The sequence below is a fragment of the Schistocerca serialis genome, chromosome 3 (genome assembly GCF_023864345.2).
Source record: "Schistocerca serialis cubense isolate TAMUIC-IGC-003099 chromosome 3, iqSchSeri2.2, whole genome shotgun sequence".
Lineage (NCBI taxonomy): Eukaryota > Metazoa > Arthropoda > Insecta > Orthoptera > Acrididae > Schistocerca > Schistocerca serialis.
The window spans coordinates 681,868,079-681,888,600 of record NC_064640.1 but is presented as its reverse complement, the minus strand read 5'-3'; the positions used below and the strand labels follow the sequence as shown (position 1 = coordinate 681,888,600).

Sequence of the window (20,522 nt, the reverse complement as noted above, 5' to 3'; positions counted from 1 at the left end):
CAAGTGAAGGCAAACCTACATTTCTAGCATTTGTAGACTTAGTGAAAGCTTTTGACAACGTTAACCGGAATACTCTCTTTCAAATTCTGAAGGTGGCAGGGGTAAAATACAAGGAGCGAAAGACTATTTACAATTTGTACAGAAACCAGATGGCAGTTATAAGAGTCGAGGGCCATGAAAGGGAAGCAGTGGTTGGGAAAGGAGTGAGACAGGGTTGTAGCCTCTCCCCGATGTTATTCAATCTGTATATTGAGCAAGCAGTAAAGGAAACAAAAGAAAAATTCGGAGTAGGTATTAAAATTCATGGAGAAGAAGTAAAAACTTTGAGGTTCGCCGATGACATTGTAATTCTGTCAGAGACAACAAATGACTTGGAAGAGCTGTTGAACAGAATGGACAGTGTCTTGAAAGGAGGATATAAGATGAACATCAACAAAAGCAAAACGAGGATAATGGAATGTAGTCAAATTAAATCGGGTGATGCTGAGGGAATTAGATTAGCAAATGAGACACTTAAAGTAGTAAAGGAGTTTTGCTATTTAGGGAATAAAATAACTGATGATGGTCGAAGTAGAGAGGATATAAAATGTAGACTGGCAATGGCAAGGAAATCGTTTCTGAAGAAGAGAAATTTGTTAACATCGAGTATAGATTTAAGTGTCGGGAAGTCGTTTCTGAAAGTATTTGTATGGAGTGTAGCCATGTATGGAAGTGAAGCGTGGACGATAACCAGTTTGGACAAGAAGAGAATAGAAGCTTTCGAAATGTGGTGCTACAGAAGAATGCTGAAGATAAGGTGGGTAGATCATGTAACTAATGAGGAGGTATTGAATAGGATTGGGGAGAAGAGAAGTTTGTGGCACAACTTGACTAGAAGAAGGGATCGGTTGGTAGGACATGTTTTGAGGCATCAAGGGATCACAAATTTAGCATTGGAGGGCAGCGTGGAGGGTAAAAATCGTAGAGGGAGACCAAGAGATGAATACATTAAGCAGATTCAGAAGGATGTAGGTTGCAGTAGGTACTGGGAGATGAAGAAGCTTGCGCAGGATAGAGTAGCATGGAGAGCTGCATCAAACCAGTCTCAGGACTGAAGACCACAACAACAACAACAACAACAACAACAACGTATTTGCGGAAGTGAAGTTGCTGAGCAACGAGTTGGGTCAGCGATTTTTCAAGTCAGTGGCCGTTGAGCTTCGAACTACACAGTACACAAAGTGTTTGACCTGAAAGTTGATGGCGATAGCACTAATAATGCGGGTAGGGGTCAGCGCGGCAGCTACATCAGAGCGGTGCACGACAGGTGACCTCGAGGCCGATTCTCGTGCTACATCGCTGCACTATGCAGGAAGTAAGTAGTGGCTCTAAGAACGATAGGGAAATAAAGCATACTGATGCTGTTTACTGTGCTGACTGTACATTGCACTCTGTTACTTGCAGAACAGAAACTCCCCATGTTTCTGGGCTCCTGCACCCGATGAACGTATTTATGTGATTCAGAGTGAGAAGTGACAAATATAAATGTCACAAAAGGGGTATAATATTTCTGAATAAGAAGGATAGATGAGCGCAGTTCATATGGTTTATTCAGTGACGACCAACAAAACAATAATTATAAGGCATGTAATTATGGGTTCATGCACCCATTGAATAGATAAGTTCGTCTGCTAGGTTCGGGTTCCTGCTCTCAGGCATGAAAATTGTGTAATTGAATGTCAACATAATTGAAAACGGGAAGAGAAAAACAAACTTGGCGAGAATCTAGAAACTTCCACAGTGGAAACAGAAAGCGTAAGGGATCGAGTTAGAAAAGACTAAGTTGAGCGTAATTTCTGATGAGCTTTTCCTTTATGAAGGCGCATCATTGACACAACGGTACCGCCTACGTAACCGTTTATGCGACCACGTCACAAGGCAGTGGGTAGGGTTGAAATCCTAATGACCGCTCACTTGGCCCTAATGGCCGCTTACTTGGCGGGGAGGGCAAGGCTTGCGGTTTGTAAACAAACTGCATGCGGCTATCTTGCCTGGCATTAACCACATGACTTTCTCTTTTGCATTTGGTATACAAAAACATGTAGCATCATGAACACTTACTTTGTTGTCTCTCCAGGAGCATATTAAGAAACAATAAAATAGCACTTAGGGAGGGCTCCTTTTACTTTTAAAGTAACATATTTGATGTTTAACTTGAATTTAGGTATTCTTTTTAATTGAAACCACTCTCTCTCTAGCCTGGTGTTCGAATTGTTTTTTGTCTTTTTAACATTGTTATTATGGGTGTCTGAGCTCTTAGCATAAACATACGCGTAATGTGGTGTATCCCAAACCGTAAGTAGAGGGTGTCAGGTTGTCAGTGATCTTATGCCAGTGGCAGTTACAAATACATGTTACTAACATGCTTTTATGGCAGAGCTTTAACAGCTGTTCCTGTTCGCCATTCACTAAGTCAACATGTGAAGTGTCATTCCTTTTGAGATATAAAAGATTGCTTGATTCTCACTCTGTGTGTTCTACTGACAAGGACAACTTTTCCCCTTAATTCCGTTACTAGTGAGTGTTTGTGTTTCCAGCTCTTTACCGCTACGACAGCGTTACTGGAGACAATGAGTGCTGCAAGACAGAATAATTATGAAAAACTCCAATCCCTTCCCATTAATATATGACATCCTAACTTCCATTACAAATGGTTGCCAATACTTATGAATACTTACAAATAACATGCACAACTTAAATGAATACATTGCAACGACGGCAGTTTTCTGTCAGTTAATTCTCTTGCTTCGCTAAAGACTTTCCCAATTAAATACATGGCATGCTGGACCTAGTCCCTGGATCGATATACGTGTTTTGACTTTAGAGCATATCTAGGTTGCGCTATGGGTGGTTGCACTACTTTCTTTCTTGTCTTCTTGGCTGGGGCTACTTGTGTAGCAGGCTCTGCTTTACTGTCAAGTGGAGGTGGCTCAGAACTCTTATACAACTTCAACCTGTCAAAATGAATGATCACTGTCCGGTCTGCTAACTGAATTTCGGCATTTACTGGTGAAGTAAGCCGCATGATGGGGTATGGACCTTCATACATAGGAGTAAACTTCTTCATCGTTCCCTTCTTAACTACTGGATTGCGCAACATCACTACATCCCCTACCTTGCGCTCGGCCATTATTGCTCTCTCATTATTCTTTTCTAATTGCTGAGCCGTAGCTTTTTCATTGTTTCCTCCTACTTTTTCCAAATAACTTTTAAATGTCACGCCAAACCATTCATGTCTGTGGATCTAATCCCTGGGGGCATTTTGTCAATTTCAAAAGGTGAATTCATGGGTCGGCCATATACGGCCTCATAGGGCGAGTATCCAGTGACCTCATGGACACAGCTATAATATGCTGACATGACGTATTGGACATACCTGTCCCAAACAGAATGATTTTTATTGACACAATAAGAAAGCATACATGTAACTGTGCGGTGGACTCGCTCTAAGCATCAGTTAGCCTTAGGGTGAAATGGGGTCGTTCTCCACTTTTTGATTCGCAGTAGTTGACAAACTTCTGTAAATAATGCTGACATAAAGTTTGTGCCTTGATCTGTAAGTACAGCTTCAGGACTTCCATAGGGTAACAACAAGTGGGTGAGAAATGCTCGAGTTTCTGCTACAGTTTCTGCTGACATGTCTGGTATGGGGACAAGAATTAGGAATCTGGAAAAATGATCTATAATTGACAATATGTATCAGTTATTCTGTGGTCTCAAAGGGAAAGGACTGACAATATCTGCTGCTACTAGTCCCAGAGGCAAGTGGCTTCTGGCACTTGTTGCAAAGGTAACTTTGTTCGAGGCAGCAGTGACCTCCTAACGCAGGGCAAACAATTTTTTATGTACTTTTGCACATCTCGCTGTCTGCCTTCCCAGAAAAAACAGGTGGCTGTTTGGCAATTGGTGGCGAGAAGACCATTATGACATGCTTGCAGGCTATCATGACATAGTGCTATTATCTTAGGACGTAATTCTTTCAGGATTACTACTCGTTTACCCAGTGGGGTTATTTGATACAAAATTCCATCTTCGACAGAAAATTTGGTCAAAGATTCATACCTCTGGCATTCAACATCTCTTTGCTGTGCTTCCCTTAGTTCTTCAATAGAAGTATCATTGGCAACAATTACTGTAACCTTCCGGTTTAACACATCAGCATTTTGATGCAAAAGTAACACAGATTTTGGCAAGAAATACGGAATTTGATAAGAAGCATGTAATCTGTCAAAAACAAATTTGGCAGAAAAAACATTTAATTTGGCAAAAAAAAAACAAATTTGCTCATTAAGTAAAATGATTTTTTACTGTTCAGTGAAATTATTGGTAATATGAGGAAGGGGGAGTGGGGGGGGGGGGGGGGGGTGTTAAGTCTGAGAGGGCAATGCTATTTGTAGACATACTATTGAGTTCTCCCACTACATGTGGGTAGTTGAGACATTCGTGAAACAACTGCGTAGACAACGTCAGTGTGTAGGTGAATGTGTGAGCATAGTGTTCTGTTTCTCTGACTGTTGGTTTGTCCTGCAAGGATGTGTGTGAAATTTTGTTTCCTGCCTTAAAAAAAAGCTTCAAGAGGCTTTCTTGGAGGATGCTATGAGCCCATACAGAAGATTTTGACTGGTTTGGACACTTTCAACATGGTGAGTTAAGTATTGAAGACAAACCTCATTCTGGATGCCCTGCAACATTGCAAAATGAGGAAAACATTGAAACAAAGCCACCAAAAAAATCAGCAAGAATTTTTGTTTCACAATCGACTAAATTTCAACAGAGACAGGCTTGAATTGGATTGCATGCCATCGAATTTTGAGTAAAGATTTGCACATGAGACATTTTGCCACTAAATTTCTTCTGAGCCTTCTCACACAGGAGCAAAAAACCGTGCACATGAGTGTGTGCCAGGATTTGAAAACAGAGACCGAAAGTGATTTAAACTTTTTGAACAAAGTCATTACGGGCAATTAGAGTTGGTGTCATGGGTATGACCCAGAAACCAAGCAAGCGTCAAGCCAGTGAAGGACTCCCTCTCCCCCAGACCAAAATGTTTGTGGAATTGTGCACTGGTAATTTGTTCACTCTGGCCAAACTGTTAACCAGCAGTTTTATCTGGAAGTTTTAAGATGACTGCGAGAGGATGTTCATTGGAAATGCCTGGGACTTTGACGATCGGGTCACTGGTTCATTCATCATGACAATGCCCCTTCACATACACAGCCTTACGAGTGACCCACTGTGTGGAATCTCGGGAATAGTCTGTCATTCGTCACCCTCCATATTTGCAAGATTTAGCACCATGCAACTTTTTCCTATTCCTGTGAATGAAAAAAATGCTAAAAGGGAAACATTATGAAGATGTGGAAGTGGTAAAAACAGCTTCACAAAGGGCACTGGATGATATCAACATTGAAGAGTTCCAGACATGGTTGAAACAATGAGAAGAAAGACTTGACAAGTATATCACGTCTAATGAAGAGTGTGCTGAAGGTGACTGGAGGAATTTTGTAGAAAGGTTCATGAATAAATTTGTGTAACAAATATCCTCTTTTTATTCCCCCTTCCCCCTCGTATATCACTGGAAAGAGTAAGACATGTAAAATATTTAAGAATGTGCATCTGAAGTGGTGTGAAGTGGAACGAACCCTTAAAACAAGCTGCAGAAGAATCAAACGCCAGGCTGAGGGTCATTGTAAGATTCCTAAGGAAATGTAACTCACCTATGAGGAAAGGGCTTACAAGTCACTTCTTGAACTGAGTCTTGAGCTCTGCTAGTCAGTCTTGGATGTGTATTAGGTAGGATTAAAATAGGAGTTACAAGAGAGCCAATATGTAGTGGCATATTTTGTGAAGGGTTTGTTTAGTAACCACAAGAGTGTCACAGAATACTCGCCAAGCCACAGTTGCACAAACTTGAGAGATTCTGTTCAGTATATTACTTCATCCCACATGCATCTTGTAAAATAACCACAATAGGAAACTCGGAGAAAATAGAGCTCATACAGAAGCTTGCAACAGTCATTATTCCTCCTCACCATTGTGAATGGAACAGGCCAGAGGAAGTCATAGTGTTACATGAAGTATCCTCTGCCATATTCTGTAAAGCTGCTTGTGGAATAAAGATGTAGCTGAAGATAATGCCTGGCCATTCGAGTGTGACTTTCTGGATGGCTGCCTACAACATGAGGAGATCATGCATCTAAAGTGGTGAGGTTGCTCTTGGGATTTGGAGCCAATTTAACATGCACGGGATGCTCTTGCATGAAGGATTGTAGCCCTAACACTGCAACCATGAACCATATATGACTGCCAGAGGACACTTGTTCAACAGTGGAAGCTATTACCACAAACCATGCTGAACAGTTTGATCTGGTTTATGTAGAATTATATAGTCTGAATGCTGTGGTGGAGAAAAATAATACTCAGTAATAGTTATCCATTGGCTGTAGCCATTTTTCTGGTATATCTTATATTCCTGGTGCAGGAAGAACATGGAAATGCTTTCATTCCAGTGTAACTGTTGAAGAGGGATGGCACAATTTATCGTCGAAAGTCCAGAAATACATTCAGAGAAACTACACTAAGATACTGCTATTTCATTAGGTTCACCAGTCATCCAGTGGGCTCTCAAAGTGTAAAAAGATAAAAGAATCTCCATTTATTTTTTACTAGGATTGAAATTTGTTTCCAATTACTAGTGGCACAATACAGTGGTGCTTTATTTATTCTTTTTATGTGCACATTGTTAATTTTATTGTTATTTTCAGCTATGAATCGAGTCTGAATGCCACTGAAACTGATGGTTCATCACATCGACTGCGAAGAGGACTTTCTGAAGAAGCTCGGCCACTACACTCTGGTATAGTGAATCTTTTGTTTTTAATAGATTCAAGTAATTGCCTAAGTGTCGTCGTTATTGCACACCAGTTGTAACATATTACTCAGCATTGTTTCAAAGTAATACTTATCTAGCTTATACATTCAAGAAATTGTAATGTACTGATGTACCAGTATTTATTTTATTGCTTTCATTCATTTTGCTATTAGTTTTATTAAGGAATAGGGATTTTATGTGATATGTGGATTTTACATATTCTCACTATATTGTGAGTTCTACAGCAATCAATACACTTTAGAAATAACATATTGTTTTAGTCTAAGTCACATATTTTTATTTTATCTACTGACTACCGGTTTTGGTATACAATACCATCCTCGGACCATCCCCTGGCATGCATTCATCACACTCGCTTCACAATTGGAAACAAGCATGATGACTGCATGCCAGGGTATGGTCTGAGGGTGGTAGTGTATACTGAAACCATTAGCCTGTAGACGAAATAAAAAAAAATATGACTATAGACTAAACCATACATTATTTCTGTTGTGAAATTTGGTTTCTTTTCTAATCCTGAATTAACAAACTTCAAATGCGGAATGGTAGTTGGAGCTAGACACATGGGCCATTCCGTTACAGAAATCGTTAGGGAATTCAATGTTCTAAGATGCACAACATCGAGAGTGCCGAGAATACAGAATTTCAGGCATTACCTCTAACTAACAAGTTCGATGGCTGTCACTTAATGACCAAGAGCAGCAGTGTTTGCTTAGAGTTGTCAGTGTTATAACATACAAGCAACGCTGTATGAACCGGGTCCTCTGGTCCAACTGAACCGATCATTGATGAGAAATGATTATGTTTTGCTACTTGGAGACCATTTGCATCCATTCATGGTCTTCACCTTCCCAAACAATGATGCACCATGTCACCAGACCACAACTGTTTGAAACTGGTTTGAAGAACATTGTGAACAATTCAAGCAAAAGATTTGGTCGCCCAGATTGCATAAGATGAATACCATAGAACATTTACGGGACATAATCAAGAGGTCAGTTTGTGCACGAAATCCTGCACTGACAATACTTTTACAGTTCTGGATGGCTGTAGAGGCAGTGTGGCTCAATATTTCTGGAGGGGATTTCCAACAACTTGCCATGTCGACTTGCTGCACTATGCCAGGCAAAAGAAGGTCCAACATGGTATTAGGATGTATCCCATGACTTTTGTCACCTCAATGTAATATTAGCAGTAAGATTCATGATATTAAAAGGCTAATCTCTTAATAAAATTAGATATCTTCAATTGATGATGCTACTTGACTCAGGCTTCAGCACTGTTTCAGATGATTTGCACTGACATTTTCTACACAAGTAAGTGCAAAATATCTTTGTAACACAAACAGAAAATCTTTTTATGGCATGTGACTTCTTTCGTTTACAGGAAAAGACCACTTTGTGAAATGCAGCTTTTTTATTCACACTTGATATCTTGCAAATAATAAATGCACGTGAATAGATAGATTCTTTATTCTTAGATTCCAGAATTCTCACATTGCTGATTAATGACCAAATGACCAGAGTATTTTAACAGATAAAGCTTTTTAGGGAAAAATTTTTCACTAATTGTTTGTTATACTGGACAGCTAAAGTTCAACAGAAAGGAAAGTAGCATTGATGTACCTCAGAGAAGCATATAGATTGTCACATACATTCAGTAATAGTATTAGACTGTGTGCTTACAATGCTGTTATGTTTAGGGAAGTAGCAACAGTGAGGAAATCGTAAATAAGGATGGGAAGATGTGGACAAAATTTTGTCTTGATATGAATGGCTGCTCTCATTAAGGTTACACTGAGATAACAGAAGTCATGGGATGCCTCCTAATACTGTGTGCAGCAACTCGACATTGCATGGTCTCCATAGGTGATTGGAAGCCCGTCCAGAAATATTGAGCCATGCTGCCTCTATAGCCATCCATATTTACAAAAGTTTTGCCAGCGCAGGACTTTGTGCACAAACTGGCCTCTCAGTGATGTCTCCCAAGTGTTCGATGCTATTCATCTTGGGCAATCCAAGTGGCCAGATCGTGAACTATTGTGGCCCGGTGACACGACACATTATCATCCATAAAAATTCCATCATTGTTTGGGACCATGAAGTCCATGAATTGTTGCAAATGGTCTCCAAGTAGACAACATAACTATTTCCAGTCAATTATCGGTTCAGTTGGGCAAAATGACCTAGTCCATTCTATGTAAACACAGCCCACACAGTTATGGAGCCCCCACCAATTTGCCCAATGCCTTGTTGGCAACTTGGGTCCATGGCTTTGTGGGATCTGCACCACATGTGAGCCCTACCATCAGCTCTTACCAACTGAAATCAGGACTCATCTGACCAGGCCATGGTTTTCCAGTTGTCTATGGTCCAACCAATTTGGTCATGAGCCCAGGAGAGGTGCTGCAGCAAAGGCACTCACATCAGTCATCTTCTGCCATAGCCTATTAATGACAAATTTCACTGCATGGTCCTAACAGATACATTCTTTGTTCATCCTACATTGATTTCTGCAGTTATTTCACACAGTGTTGCTTGTCTTTTAGCACTGACAATTCTATGCAAATGCCACTGCTCTCACTCGTTAAGTGAAAGCTGTCAGCTGCTGTGTTGTCTGTGGTAAGAAGTAATGCCTGAAATTTGGTATTCGGCACACTCTTGGCATTCTGGATTTCAGAATATTGAATTCCCTAATGATTTCTGAAGTGGAATGTCTCATCTTTCTAGCTCCAACTACCATTCCACATTCAGAGTCTGCAAATCCCCGCTGTGTGGCCATAATCACGTCAGAGACCATTTCATATGAATCACCTGAGTACAAATGACAGCTCCGCCAATGCACTGTCTTTTTATACCTTGTGTATGCGATACTACTGCCATTTGTGTATGTGCATATCTCTATCCCATGGCTGTTGCCACCTCAGTATGTATAATGCAGGATAATACCCACACTCTGCTGCCCCTCCCCCAAAGTGAAAGAACCCAGTAGTAATCTGCTGCAAGGTTAGTATTAAACTTCCTGGAGCCTGCTACATTGTTTAAATATTTAGGAGTAATACTAAGAAGTAATATGAAATGGCAACGGCAGTAGCGGAGAAGACAAGAAGGGTTACACTTACTGCAAGGGTTCTGGGAAAGCACAGTGTATCTGTAAAGGAAAACACATATGAACCACTATTATAACCAATTCCAGAGAACTTCCTTATATAGTAAAATGACAGCAGACATCAAAGAAATTGGAGAGATGCACTTCTAGAAACCTAAAGGTGAATCTAGCCCATACAGAAATATAACAGAGATGCATATGGAACTTAAAATGGCATTCGTTACTAAAGTAATTGTTTGTGAAATTGATGATAATAAATTTCTTAATTTTGTTTTTAATGTCCATCATCTAGTTGGTGCTTCCTTATGAAGTGTATTTCCTAGAATGACAAAAAAGGAATAAATCCTATTAAGTTAGCATATTATATCCAATTCAGATGTATTGGCATTAGATATGAAAAGGTCAACATGACAACTTGAGATACAGAGCAAGCAGATTCAGGGGTTTTGATTTCTTCTTTTAAAATTAAGGGGGGGGGGGGGGGGGGGTTCGATTTGCCAGGTGGAATGAAACCTACCAGAAGCACATGGGAAAAAATGGAAATACTACCATTGTAAAAGTAATATTGTCAAGGTAGGTGGTGTTGTGCCAGAATGTTACATACTTAGTAACAGTAAGACAAGCATGTGAAGAAAGGAACAGAAAAATGGAGACAAATATTTGAGTTAAAGTAAGAAATTGAAAAGCAGATCAAATTATACAGCAAAGAACAAAATGAGGAGGGTAAATGGCAAATCAGGCAAGTGAAGTGGTACAAAGTAAAGTAAAAATAAATAAGAAAAGTAAAACAAAAAGCAATCCTGCTGTCAATTGCAAGAAAAGTGGCTTTGAGGGAAGAAAGAAGAGAAGAGCAAACACAGAAACAGCTATATAAGAAATATTATTAAGGCACTGGTGACAGTGTGAAGGAGGAGATGAATGTGTGGAAAAAGATGAGAGGAAAGATAAACATAATGAAAGTAGAAGAGAAGACAGCAGTGGCCAGTGCTAAAGAAGAGTGTCTTGTTTATCAGGGAAGGAAGTGTCAAAGAAACAGAATTATGCAGGCATACACAGGGCAGAGCAGGGGCAGTATAAAATGAGATTGGTAGGGGATCATGGGAAGGAAGCAAAGGAGTTCTCAGTAAGGGGGAATAATAATGAGATGATGTATCCCCATATGTTCTTAAGAACGTCCAGTACAGATCAAAAGAAAGCAGCCCATGATTAGGGACAGCAGGATATGAGGAGTATGTGAGGAAGTATGTATGAAAGACATTGGGAATTCATTGGCATAGTCTTGGAGCTGGTGGATTACAGATGGGAAGGTATGGTTTGTGGCTGGTAGTATTCATTTAGTACACTTTCAGTACTGAAACACCCAAGTCAAATGTGTCATGTTTAAGTATGTGCTCATACACTGTAGGTACATACAGTCTTCATGTGCCAGTTTACATGAATGAAAGTTTGGTTCCATACATATTAATGTCACTGGCAGGAATACAAGTGTTCCATTCCTACGATTGGTATTAAGTGCTGCAGTACCCACAAGGGAGTTTAAGAATTGCGTTGATGCTTTCATGCATTGCTCGCCCATCAACACCTTATTTCGGTAGAAAAGTATTAATATGTATCCATAGTGTTTCAGGGTATGTTGATGTATGTTAAAAGTATCAAGTAATAATACTCCAAGCAGTTTGAGCAGTTAACCCTACTGAAAATTCTTCTAAACTTACTTATCTGAAGGAGGAGCTGTCATACCAATACTGACCTCTTCCACAAACCACCACCTTATAAGCAGCTGCAGCTAAAGAGTATGTGCCGTACAAGAAGAGAGTTTGTTTTCTTTACTTGCCACTGTGTGGAGTCCTTGACACTAAGGCTTGTAAAAACTTCAGCAACCAGCTGCTCCACCCATTGCTTGTTTGTTTGGGTTATATTTCACATGACATGTTGTGAAGCCCCAGCACCACATGACATTAAGTTTCCAGCACCACATGACATTAAGTGTTGAGCTGCTGAAAGGCTAGGCATACACTCAATAATAAAAAACCACAAAATATCCTAAAAGCATTTATATTCATTAGTAATGTCATGATTACTTGATGGTTGTAGGTGTGCGATAGTTTATCAGCCATGGCTGATCATCAGTTTACCACGTAATACCAGTCAGTACAATACCAGTCAGTGGTAGTTCCATTGTGACCACTTGAAGTTAGGTGCTGCGATAACAGCTCCTACACCACCCTGGTCATTGTCCAATGAATGTCACTGTTTGGCAGGGATGCAAAAGTGTTCCATTCCCATGACTGACATTAAACACAGTTTATTCCAGCAATATTATTTTGTGATTTCTTTGTGTGACTGGCTACAAGTGTATGCCGTTAAGTATTGTGTTTTAAAATATGCTTCTAAACCTTACGAATAGTTATGTCTCACACATTCTTTGTTTCTCTTATTGATCACGTCAGTTCTAGCCATGCTACATTGATTCTGATAATACTGCACCTTAATTTAGAGATTTTGTATGTTTTAGATGCTACAGAAGATATCCTAGCAAAGTATCGCCGTAAGCCAAATGTCGCTGGGAATGCAGCTTCAGCTGAGCAGATTACTGATTCAACTGTTCCTTTAAAGCACAAGGAATCCTCAGATGAACGTCTCAACATAGATCCAAACAACATTGAAGCTTCTTATGCATTTACTGATGCAAAAAGGAAACTGAGGATAGTACTCAGTACAGCTGATGTCCAGCATGTGTCTTGGTCACCAGAAAAACTGACAGCTCTTGTAAGTTGTTGGCAACAAATCTTAATACTGTCTATTAATTTCTTAGTAAATGAGACCAAAAATAACTGAACTCAAAGAATTATACCGGGGTAAGAAGGGATTCATTTAACTGCTGAACCATCTTTACTAGCAAGGAACAGTTGATTAATATAGAAAGCTAAAGTGAAGTACAGTACCGATGAAAGAAATTAAAAATGAGAAGCAGTTTTAAAATATACAGAACATTTTAGAATGAATGCCAAATACATTGACAGAAAAAAATCCCAACACCAAGAAGGAGTTCTGCAACATAAACCAAAGTTGGTAGGCATGTTTCTATATCTGAAAGATGATGGCTATTCAGATCTCACACTAGTCGCATAAGAGTGGTGCTAGTAGTGCCACTGTGAGGATGCAAATCATGTTTGCTTTAAATACATGCTGTAATGGTCATGAGTGTTAGTTAGCTTTGAGATTGGACGTGGTGAATTGATGTTAGCCGAGAATGCCTTTAAGGTGACAAAGACGCCACTTTCAACACCTCACTGGGTTTGAACGAAGTCATCTAATAGGGCTACAAGAATATGGATGTTCCACATGTGGTATTGCAGAAAGTCTTGGCAGGAATATGGCCACTGTACGTGATTGCTGGCAGAGGTGGTCACAAGAAAGTACAGTCACAAGAACACCGGGCTCTGGATGGCCATGTGGCGCTACTGAGAGGTAAGACCACCATGTTTATCATGTGGTTCTGGTGCATCATACTGCATCTGCAGCAGCAATTTGAGCAGCAGTTGTCACCACAGTGACACAACAAACTGTTACAAATTGGTTACTTAAAGGACAGCTCCAAGCTAGATGCCCTATAGCCTGTGTTCCACTGACACCAAACCACCACCATTGGTGACTTTAGTGGTGTCAAGCAAGAGCTCATTGGAGGTCAGGGTGGAGGTGTGTTGTATTTTCTGATGAAAGCTGGTCCTGCATTGATGCTGGTGATGGCTGCATGTTGGTTAAGAGTAGGCAAGTTGGGGCAGCCAGCCTCTCTGTGTACACTCACTGGACCTGCACCTGGAGTTATAGTCTAAGGTGAGATTTCATACGACAGAAGGCACTATCATGGTTATCCCATGCACCCTGACTACAAATTTGTAAATCCATCTGGTAATTCAACCTGTTGTGCTGCTATTCATGAACAGCATTACAGGGAGCCTCTTTCAAAAGGATAACACTTGCCCACATACCGCTGCTGCAATCCAACATTCTCTACAGAATGTGGACATGGTGCCTTGTCCTGCTCAGTTACCAGATCTGTCTCCAATCGAGCACATATGGAACATCATCCATCGGACTAAAACTCCAGCACCATCCACAACCAGCATTAACTGTCTCTGTATTGAGTGCAAAAAGCATGGAACTCCATCCCACAAACAAACATCTAGCACCTGTACAACACAATGCACATACATTTGCATGCTTGTAACGCTGGCAGTTACACCAGGTATTAATATACCAGCATTTCACATTTGCTGTGGCTTATATCGCACTTACATTAACATGTGTCCTTGCAATGTTAATCACTTACATTTGTTACCTAGACAAGTGTATTCCCAAAATTTCATTACTCTACATTAATTATTTTTTGGCATTGCAATTTTTTTCTGTCAGTGTATTTCTTTAGGACAACTTCATACTAAAAAACTTGTATAAATGTGTCTGATGTTTAGTGGATCTAGAGATAGACACACTTGAAGTTAACAAATGTAGTTTACCTCACTTGAGTTTGTAGAAGATGGCTAACACTTTTGATTCAGATCTTAATAGAACAAGACCAGTTTGAAGCTGCCTGTGTTAATACAAATACTTAAAACAATGCTGTACTTCTTTACTGATACTGAATATGACAACATGAGTTTATCCTTTTGTCTTGTAATGAAAATGGTATTGGTGTTGTGGGAGAGCACTGTAAGCAAAATACTAACTGCAAAGTACCGGAATCAGGAGTGTATACTCCCCCTTCCCCCCTTCCTTGCATATCTTGGAGTTGTTGCTGTTTCCTTTCTGGATAAAACCTCAAGCTTTCAATCATTATCACCATCTGTTTTGTCGGGAACAACTTACTGTAATGGCTGCTGCTGTGGTTGCCTTATATAGCCCACGGATGGCATGCGATTGCCTGACGCATGTCATCTTGCTGTCATAATTGGTGTCACTGTCTGTGGTGGTGACACCACAGCTCTCGTAGGAGTTTAAACAACTTGGCAAAATTCTCTGTTTCTTCTTAGTATTCAGAGCTCGGTTTCATGTACCACTAATATTATATCCATTGTCCTGGTTGAAATTGTTCTCTCACATTCTAATTTCTATGGCCTCTCTGATAATAGAATCAAAATATGTGAGAGCCTGTGACAAAACTTTTGTGTCATCAAACAGTATTGGGCGTTTCTTTGTGTGGTTTTGTTCAGTAATTTATAAACCCCAGGGGCCCTGAGATGGAGACTGTCCTTAACTATGCACAGTATCTCCTTTACCTTCTTAGATGATTAAAAAATAGGACTTACGAGGGTTGCCCAGTAAATAATGCCCCATATTTTTTTTCTCCGAAATAAAAAATATTAGAAATGTGACACTTTAGGTGCGAGTTATTTGAAGTTTCCCGCGTGTGTACGCAAAGTTTAAATTTCCTCCGACAGAGAGCGGTGGTGTAGGAATGTTCTAAAATGGCGTCTGCAAGTGACATCCGTCAGAAACAACGTGCAGTGATTGAATTTCTCGTAGCAGAGGAAGAAACCGTGGGCAATATTCATAAACGCTTGTGCAACGTCTACGGAACATCTGCAGTCGATAGGAGTACTGTTGGTCGCTGGGCACAGAGGGTGAAAGCATCAGAGGGCGGTGCTGCGGAGCTCCGAGATTTGCCGCAGTCGGGAAGGCCTCCCACGGCTGTCACGCCTGACATGTTGCAGCGGGCTGATGTTCTCATTCGACGGGATCGACGCATTACGACTCGACAATTGGCACTGGAGTTGTTAGTAAGCAAAGGAAGTGTGGATGTGATTATCAATCAGCTTGGATACTCAAAAGTGTGTGCAAGATGAGTTCCTCGGTGTCTTACTGTCGATCACAAATCCCAAAGAAAAGACATTTCTTTCGATTTGTTGCGACGCTTTCACGTTGACGGGGAGGCCTTTTTGTCACGGATTGTGACAGGTGATGAAACTTGGGTGCATCATTTTGAGCCCGAAACAAAAAGACAATCGATGGAATGGCGTCATGCTTATTCTCCACAGAAGAAAAAATTCAAAACAGTTCCTTCAGCCGGAAAAGTCATGATGACTGTGTTTTGGGATTGCGAGGGCGTAATTCTCATTGATGTGATGCCAAAAGGCAGTACCATTAATTCAGAGGCTTATGTCAAAACATTAGACAAACTTAAGCAGCGCTTCCAGCGCCTTGGGCGTCATGTTAACCCACAGGATGTTTTGATTCAGCATGATAACGCTCGTCCTCACACAAGTTTGAGGACTTGTGAACACATCGCGAAACTGGGTTGGATAGTGTTACCCCATCCACCCTACACCCCGATTTGGCTCCTTCAGACTTTCACTTGTTTGGGCCAATGAAGAATTTCATTCGTGGAAGACGTTTTGCCGATGACGAAGAAGTGATTCACGAAGTGACAACCTGGCTCCGTAGGCAGAGTAAAGATTTTTACCGGCAGGGAATACACGCTCTTGTGTCTCGCTGGAAAAAGGCCGTCGAACTTGAAGGAGATTATGTGGAAAAATAAAGCAAGTAGACAAAACATCAGTCTTTCACATATGTAAATTTGATTGTTGTGGAATAAATACTTCTGGAGAAAAAAAATATGGGGCATTATTTACTGGGCAACCCTCGTATTTCTCATCTTCTCAAGACTCTGTTTTACTACATGTAGCACTGCAGATAGGAAAGAGCACAATTGGTGACTCATCATGTGATTGTTCAATATTTTCATATTTTAGTTTCTTGCAGAGCACCAGCTGTATATCCCGTGCCCCGTGAAAACTGCCTGTTATGTGCTTAAGGAACTGCTCCAAAGCTTCGATGTCACATGGCCAGTTCATAAACTTGTTATCAGTATGATGTTAAAATGAAGGGCAAAATTGAGTCGAATTCAAAGCACATTTCTCAAAATGTTCCATAAAGAAGTTGGCCACTGTTGGAGTAGTGGAGAAACCATAGCCATTCCATCGGTCATTTCATAAAATTTATCACTGTACAGGAAACAGGTGGTCATCGTAGCATACTGAAACAACTTTATAGTTTGAGGAGGGAAGTATACTTCCAGTAGTTTCCATGTGTCCTCCGCAGGAACTTTTGCAAAATAGACACACCACATCCAGGCTGACATAAATTATCATTTGCACTAGCCTGTATTTGTTTGATTTTCTCAGTGAACATCTCAGAGCTTTTAATGTGATGTTCACAGCAGCAAACTATCAGAGTCATTAACTTGGTTAGAGATTTGGCTAGCCTTTAGGAGGGAGAACCAATAATATTAATGATAAGTCTCAATAGCGTGTCTTTGTGAATTTTAGGTAATCTGTACAGTCTTGGAAGTCTAGCAGCTCCAGCTGTGAGATTTTTCATGACATTATTTGATAGACCAGAGTTCTTCAGCAGCTACACAGTTTTTCTGCTGTATGACAGGTTAGGGTATTATCCTCCAACAGTGATGACACTTTGCTGTGATATTGATCAACATTAAATTTCACTCAGTTTTGCCCATCTTCATTTTATCATTATGTTGATGACACATTTATGATGTGGCCATATGCTGTTGAAGCTCTGGAGCAGATCACTGAACACATTAACAGCATATACACAAATGTCCACTTCGCTGTCGAGACAGAGAGAGAAGGAAAGTTGCCATTTTTAGATGTGTGGATACAACAAAAGTCAGAGAGAGAGAGAGAGAGAGAGAGAGAGAGAGAGAGAGCTTGGCCACTGTGTACTGCAAGCTGACAAACACTGATTTATATCTCAGAGCACAATGTTTCCAACATCCAGTACAGAAGAGAGAAGATTTTTTTTTTTTTAATACATTGATGTATACTGTTAAAATGGATTGATGATGACCACTTGGGTTTTGAAGTGTTCCAAAAGAATGGCTACAGGACATATGATATAAAGAAGGGACTCTCCAAGAAACAGAAATGTGAAAATATTGAAAAATCACATGTTGAGCCACCAATTGTGTTCCTTGCTTTCTTCAGTGCTTCATCTAGTATAAAGTAAACAAGGAATCGGAACTATTTTCTGACCACCCAAGAAGATAAAGATGATGATGCACCCAGTTAAGGAGTCTGACCCTCAGGGTCCATGAGATTTATAGTATCCTAGTGAGTGCGGGTGCAACTACACTGGCCAATTCATCTGTATCATTTCCAACCCTGGTGCGGAACATCAACAGCACATTAAAAATTGGGTACTTGAGAAATCAGCAGATGGTGAGCACAACCTCACAAGTAAACACAAAATACTCTTTGATGAATGAATGTTTTGTCCCAGCTTTTACGTACTGGAGTATAGTAATTAAAGATGCTGTAGAAAATAGAATGTGTGCGAACAGGTTCAACTGGGACAGCATATGTAATGTTATTGGACGTGAGCTCTCAATGCTGAGAAGTATCAGAGAAATTTGCCAAATTGGTTTCACCCGTACATGAGTAGTGGTACCACCGGTCCAGACATTGAAACCAGCTGTGGCAGCAGGACTACATACGCTAATCAATCTGCAGCCTTCCATGGGATAAATAATGCCACAACAGCAGCAGCCAAGCCAGTCACTTGCTTCTGCTGAAGATCATGATGGTAATCATCAAAAGCTTGAGGTTTTATCTGGGCATCAAAAAGTCCGAGAATTTTTTATTCAAGGGCATTGTCACGAGATTCTTCATTCTCATATGACTTGAGGAGATATTCAGATTTGATAGCTCCCACGGTAAATGACCTTATTTTTACTTTTTCAGCAGAACCGAAATGAAATTCCATCTTTATACCATTCTTGCTTGTTAAAACTTTTATTATTTTTCTTTGCAGAGGCAGTCATCAATTCAGAAAGAAAATGAACTTGTATCATTCCTGCAATTACAGTTGGCTGAAGCTATAAATCTGCAGGATCGTTCTCGTATTTCTCACCTTCATGAAACATTAAGATGTATTAAACTTTTTGATGAAGAAGGGTAGGTTTCCATTTTATGAGTTGAAATTACTGTTTTGTTAAACATTAAGAGTCTTAACCATGTACTGTCACAGAGAATGGAAAAATATTTTCTCTTTCTGAAAAGCTTACCACTGGACAATAATTTCTAATAATTGTCTTGTACTCATCTCTTTTTTTTGCGTAGGTGCCGCAGATTGTTTAGATCTCTTCGGGAAGATTACCGCAAGCGTTCGCCGTATATTGCATACCTAATAAAATGTCGGCAGAGTCTACTGTCAACACTGACACATGTTCGGAGGTAAAAAAAAAAAAAAAAAAAAAAAAAAAAAAAAAAAAAAAAAAAAAAAGAGAGAGAGAGAGAGAGAGAGAGAGAGAGAGAGAGAGAGAGAGAGACTTGTCTTTTTCCCAGTCTGGAACTTGTAGCTTTTTCCATTCCCATACCTGTCAACTCTCCCAATTAAGGTGGGAGTCTCCTGATTTATCACGTTTTCTCCCACCTCCCATTTCCTTCCATTGCCCAATTTTTAGTTAAATGTCATCAAACTGAAGGCATTTGATTTAGAAACCCACTATTCAAGTTTGTGCCACCAGTCGGAAGTCCTTTGCTCATTAGTCATTAGTCTTGTTTAATTGATATACATATTGAAGTTCCTAGAAATGAGATGATGTCGTGTGCATCCTATATATTGATTGTTGTTATTTCTGCTGTTCCCAACACATTTTGTAGTATATATTCTGTTATTATTAGAGGTGTTTTCATGGTCTGGTTTGATTTGTGTTTTTGTGTGTTTATTGTGTTTAATTGAAGACTCACGTTATCCAACTTTTTTTTCGTAATGGCAACAACAAAAAAATCTGTTTTCTAACAGCAGTATCCGGAACAATTACTATGCATTATAGAGAGTACGAAAGGTCCATTGTTCACATTTTGTACAGTTAGCCAATGTGACATTTGTTTGTCGCATAGTGGGGAAAAGTGATATTTAAAAACATGTGGAAACCGAAAAGCATCGTGAAAAGGTTACATATGTGAATAGCAATACAAAACTGAAATTCGGTGATAAAATTGAAAGTGAGATAGCAATATAGCAAAAAAAAAAAAAATACAGCTTTCAAGGACAAAAACTGTAGCAGCTATCAGAGAAATGCTACAAAGGAAAAAGAAGAAATAATAGAATGTTATAGAGATTTGCCATTCTCTAGTTAAACAGATGGTAGTATCAAAGGCGGTTCCAACCTATATTCCCATTGCTGTTACGACCAAAAATAATTGAAAGCAGCTTATCATCTCTCCTGAACTTACAGGGGGATTTCAGTGGTATCAGCACAGGAACACTTGTTCTTAACACTCCGAAGAACTGTAATATTCCTTTCAATAACAGTTTGATAGTGTGTTGTGATAATGAACCTGTAATGGAATGAAGAATGGAGTTGCATGTGTGTTGAAAAGTGATGTGATTAACCTGTTTGTTGTTAGATGTCCTTAAAATTTGTTAAGTTTGGCTGCAAAAGAGGGAGCTACATGTT

At 39.8% G+C, this 20,522-nt stretch overlaps 1 protein-coding gene across 2 annotated transcripts in view; it reads left to right on the top strand.

Moving 5' to 3' along the window:
- The window catches only part of LOC126470564 (GTPase-activating protein and VPS9 domain-containing protein 1), a 366,100-nt gene that overhangs the window by 250,320 nt on the left and 95,258 nt on the right, over nt 1-20,522 (top strand). For both annotated transcript variants that reach the window (XM_050098503.1, XM_050098502.1), the window contains exons 21-24: nt 6,804-6,895; nt 12,555-12,808; nt 18,872-19,014; nt 19,180-19,293. In XM_050098503.1, coding sequence (XP_049954460.1) covers nt 6,804-6,895; nt 12,555-12,808; nt 18,872-19,014; nt 19,180-19,293 — 603 coding nt within the window. The remainder of the gene's footprint in view (nt 1-6,803; nt 6,896-12,554; nt 12,809-18,871; nt 19,015-19,179; nt 19,294-20,522) is intronic.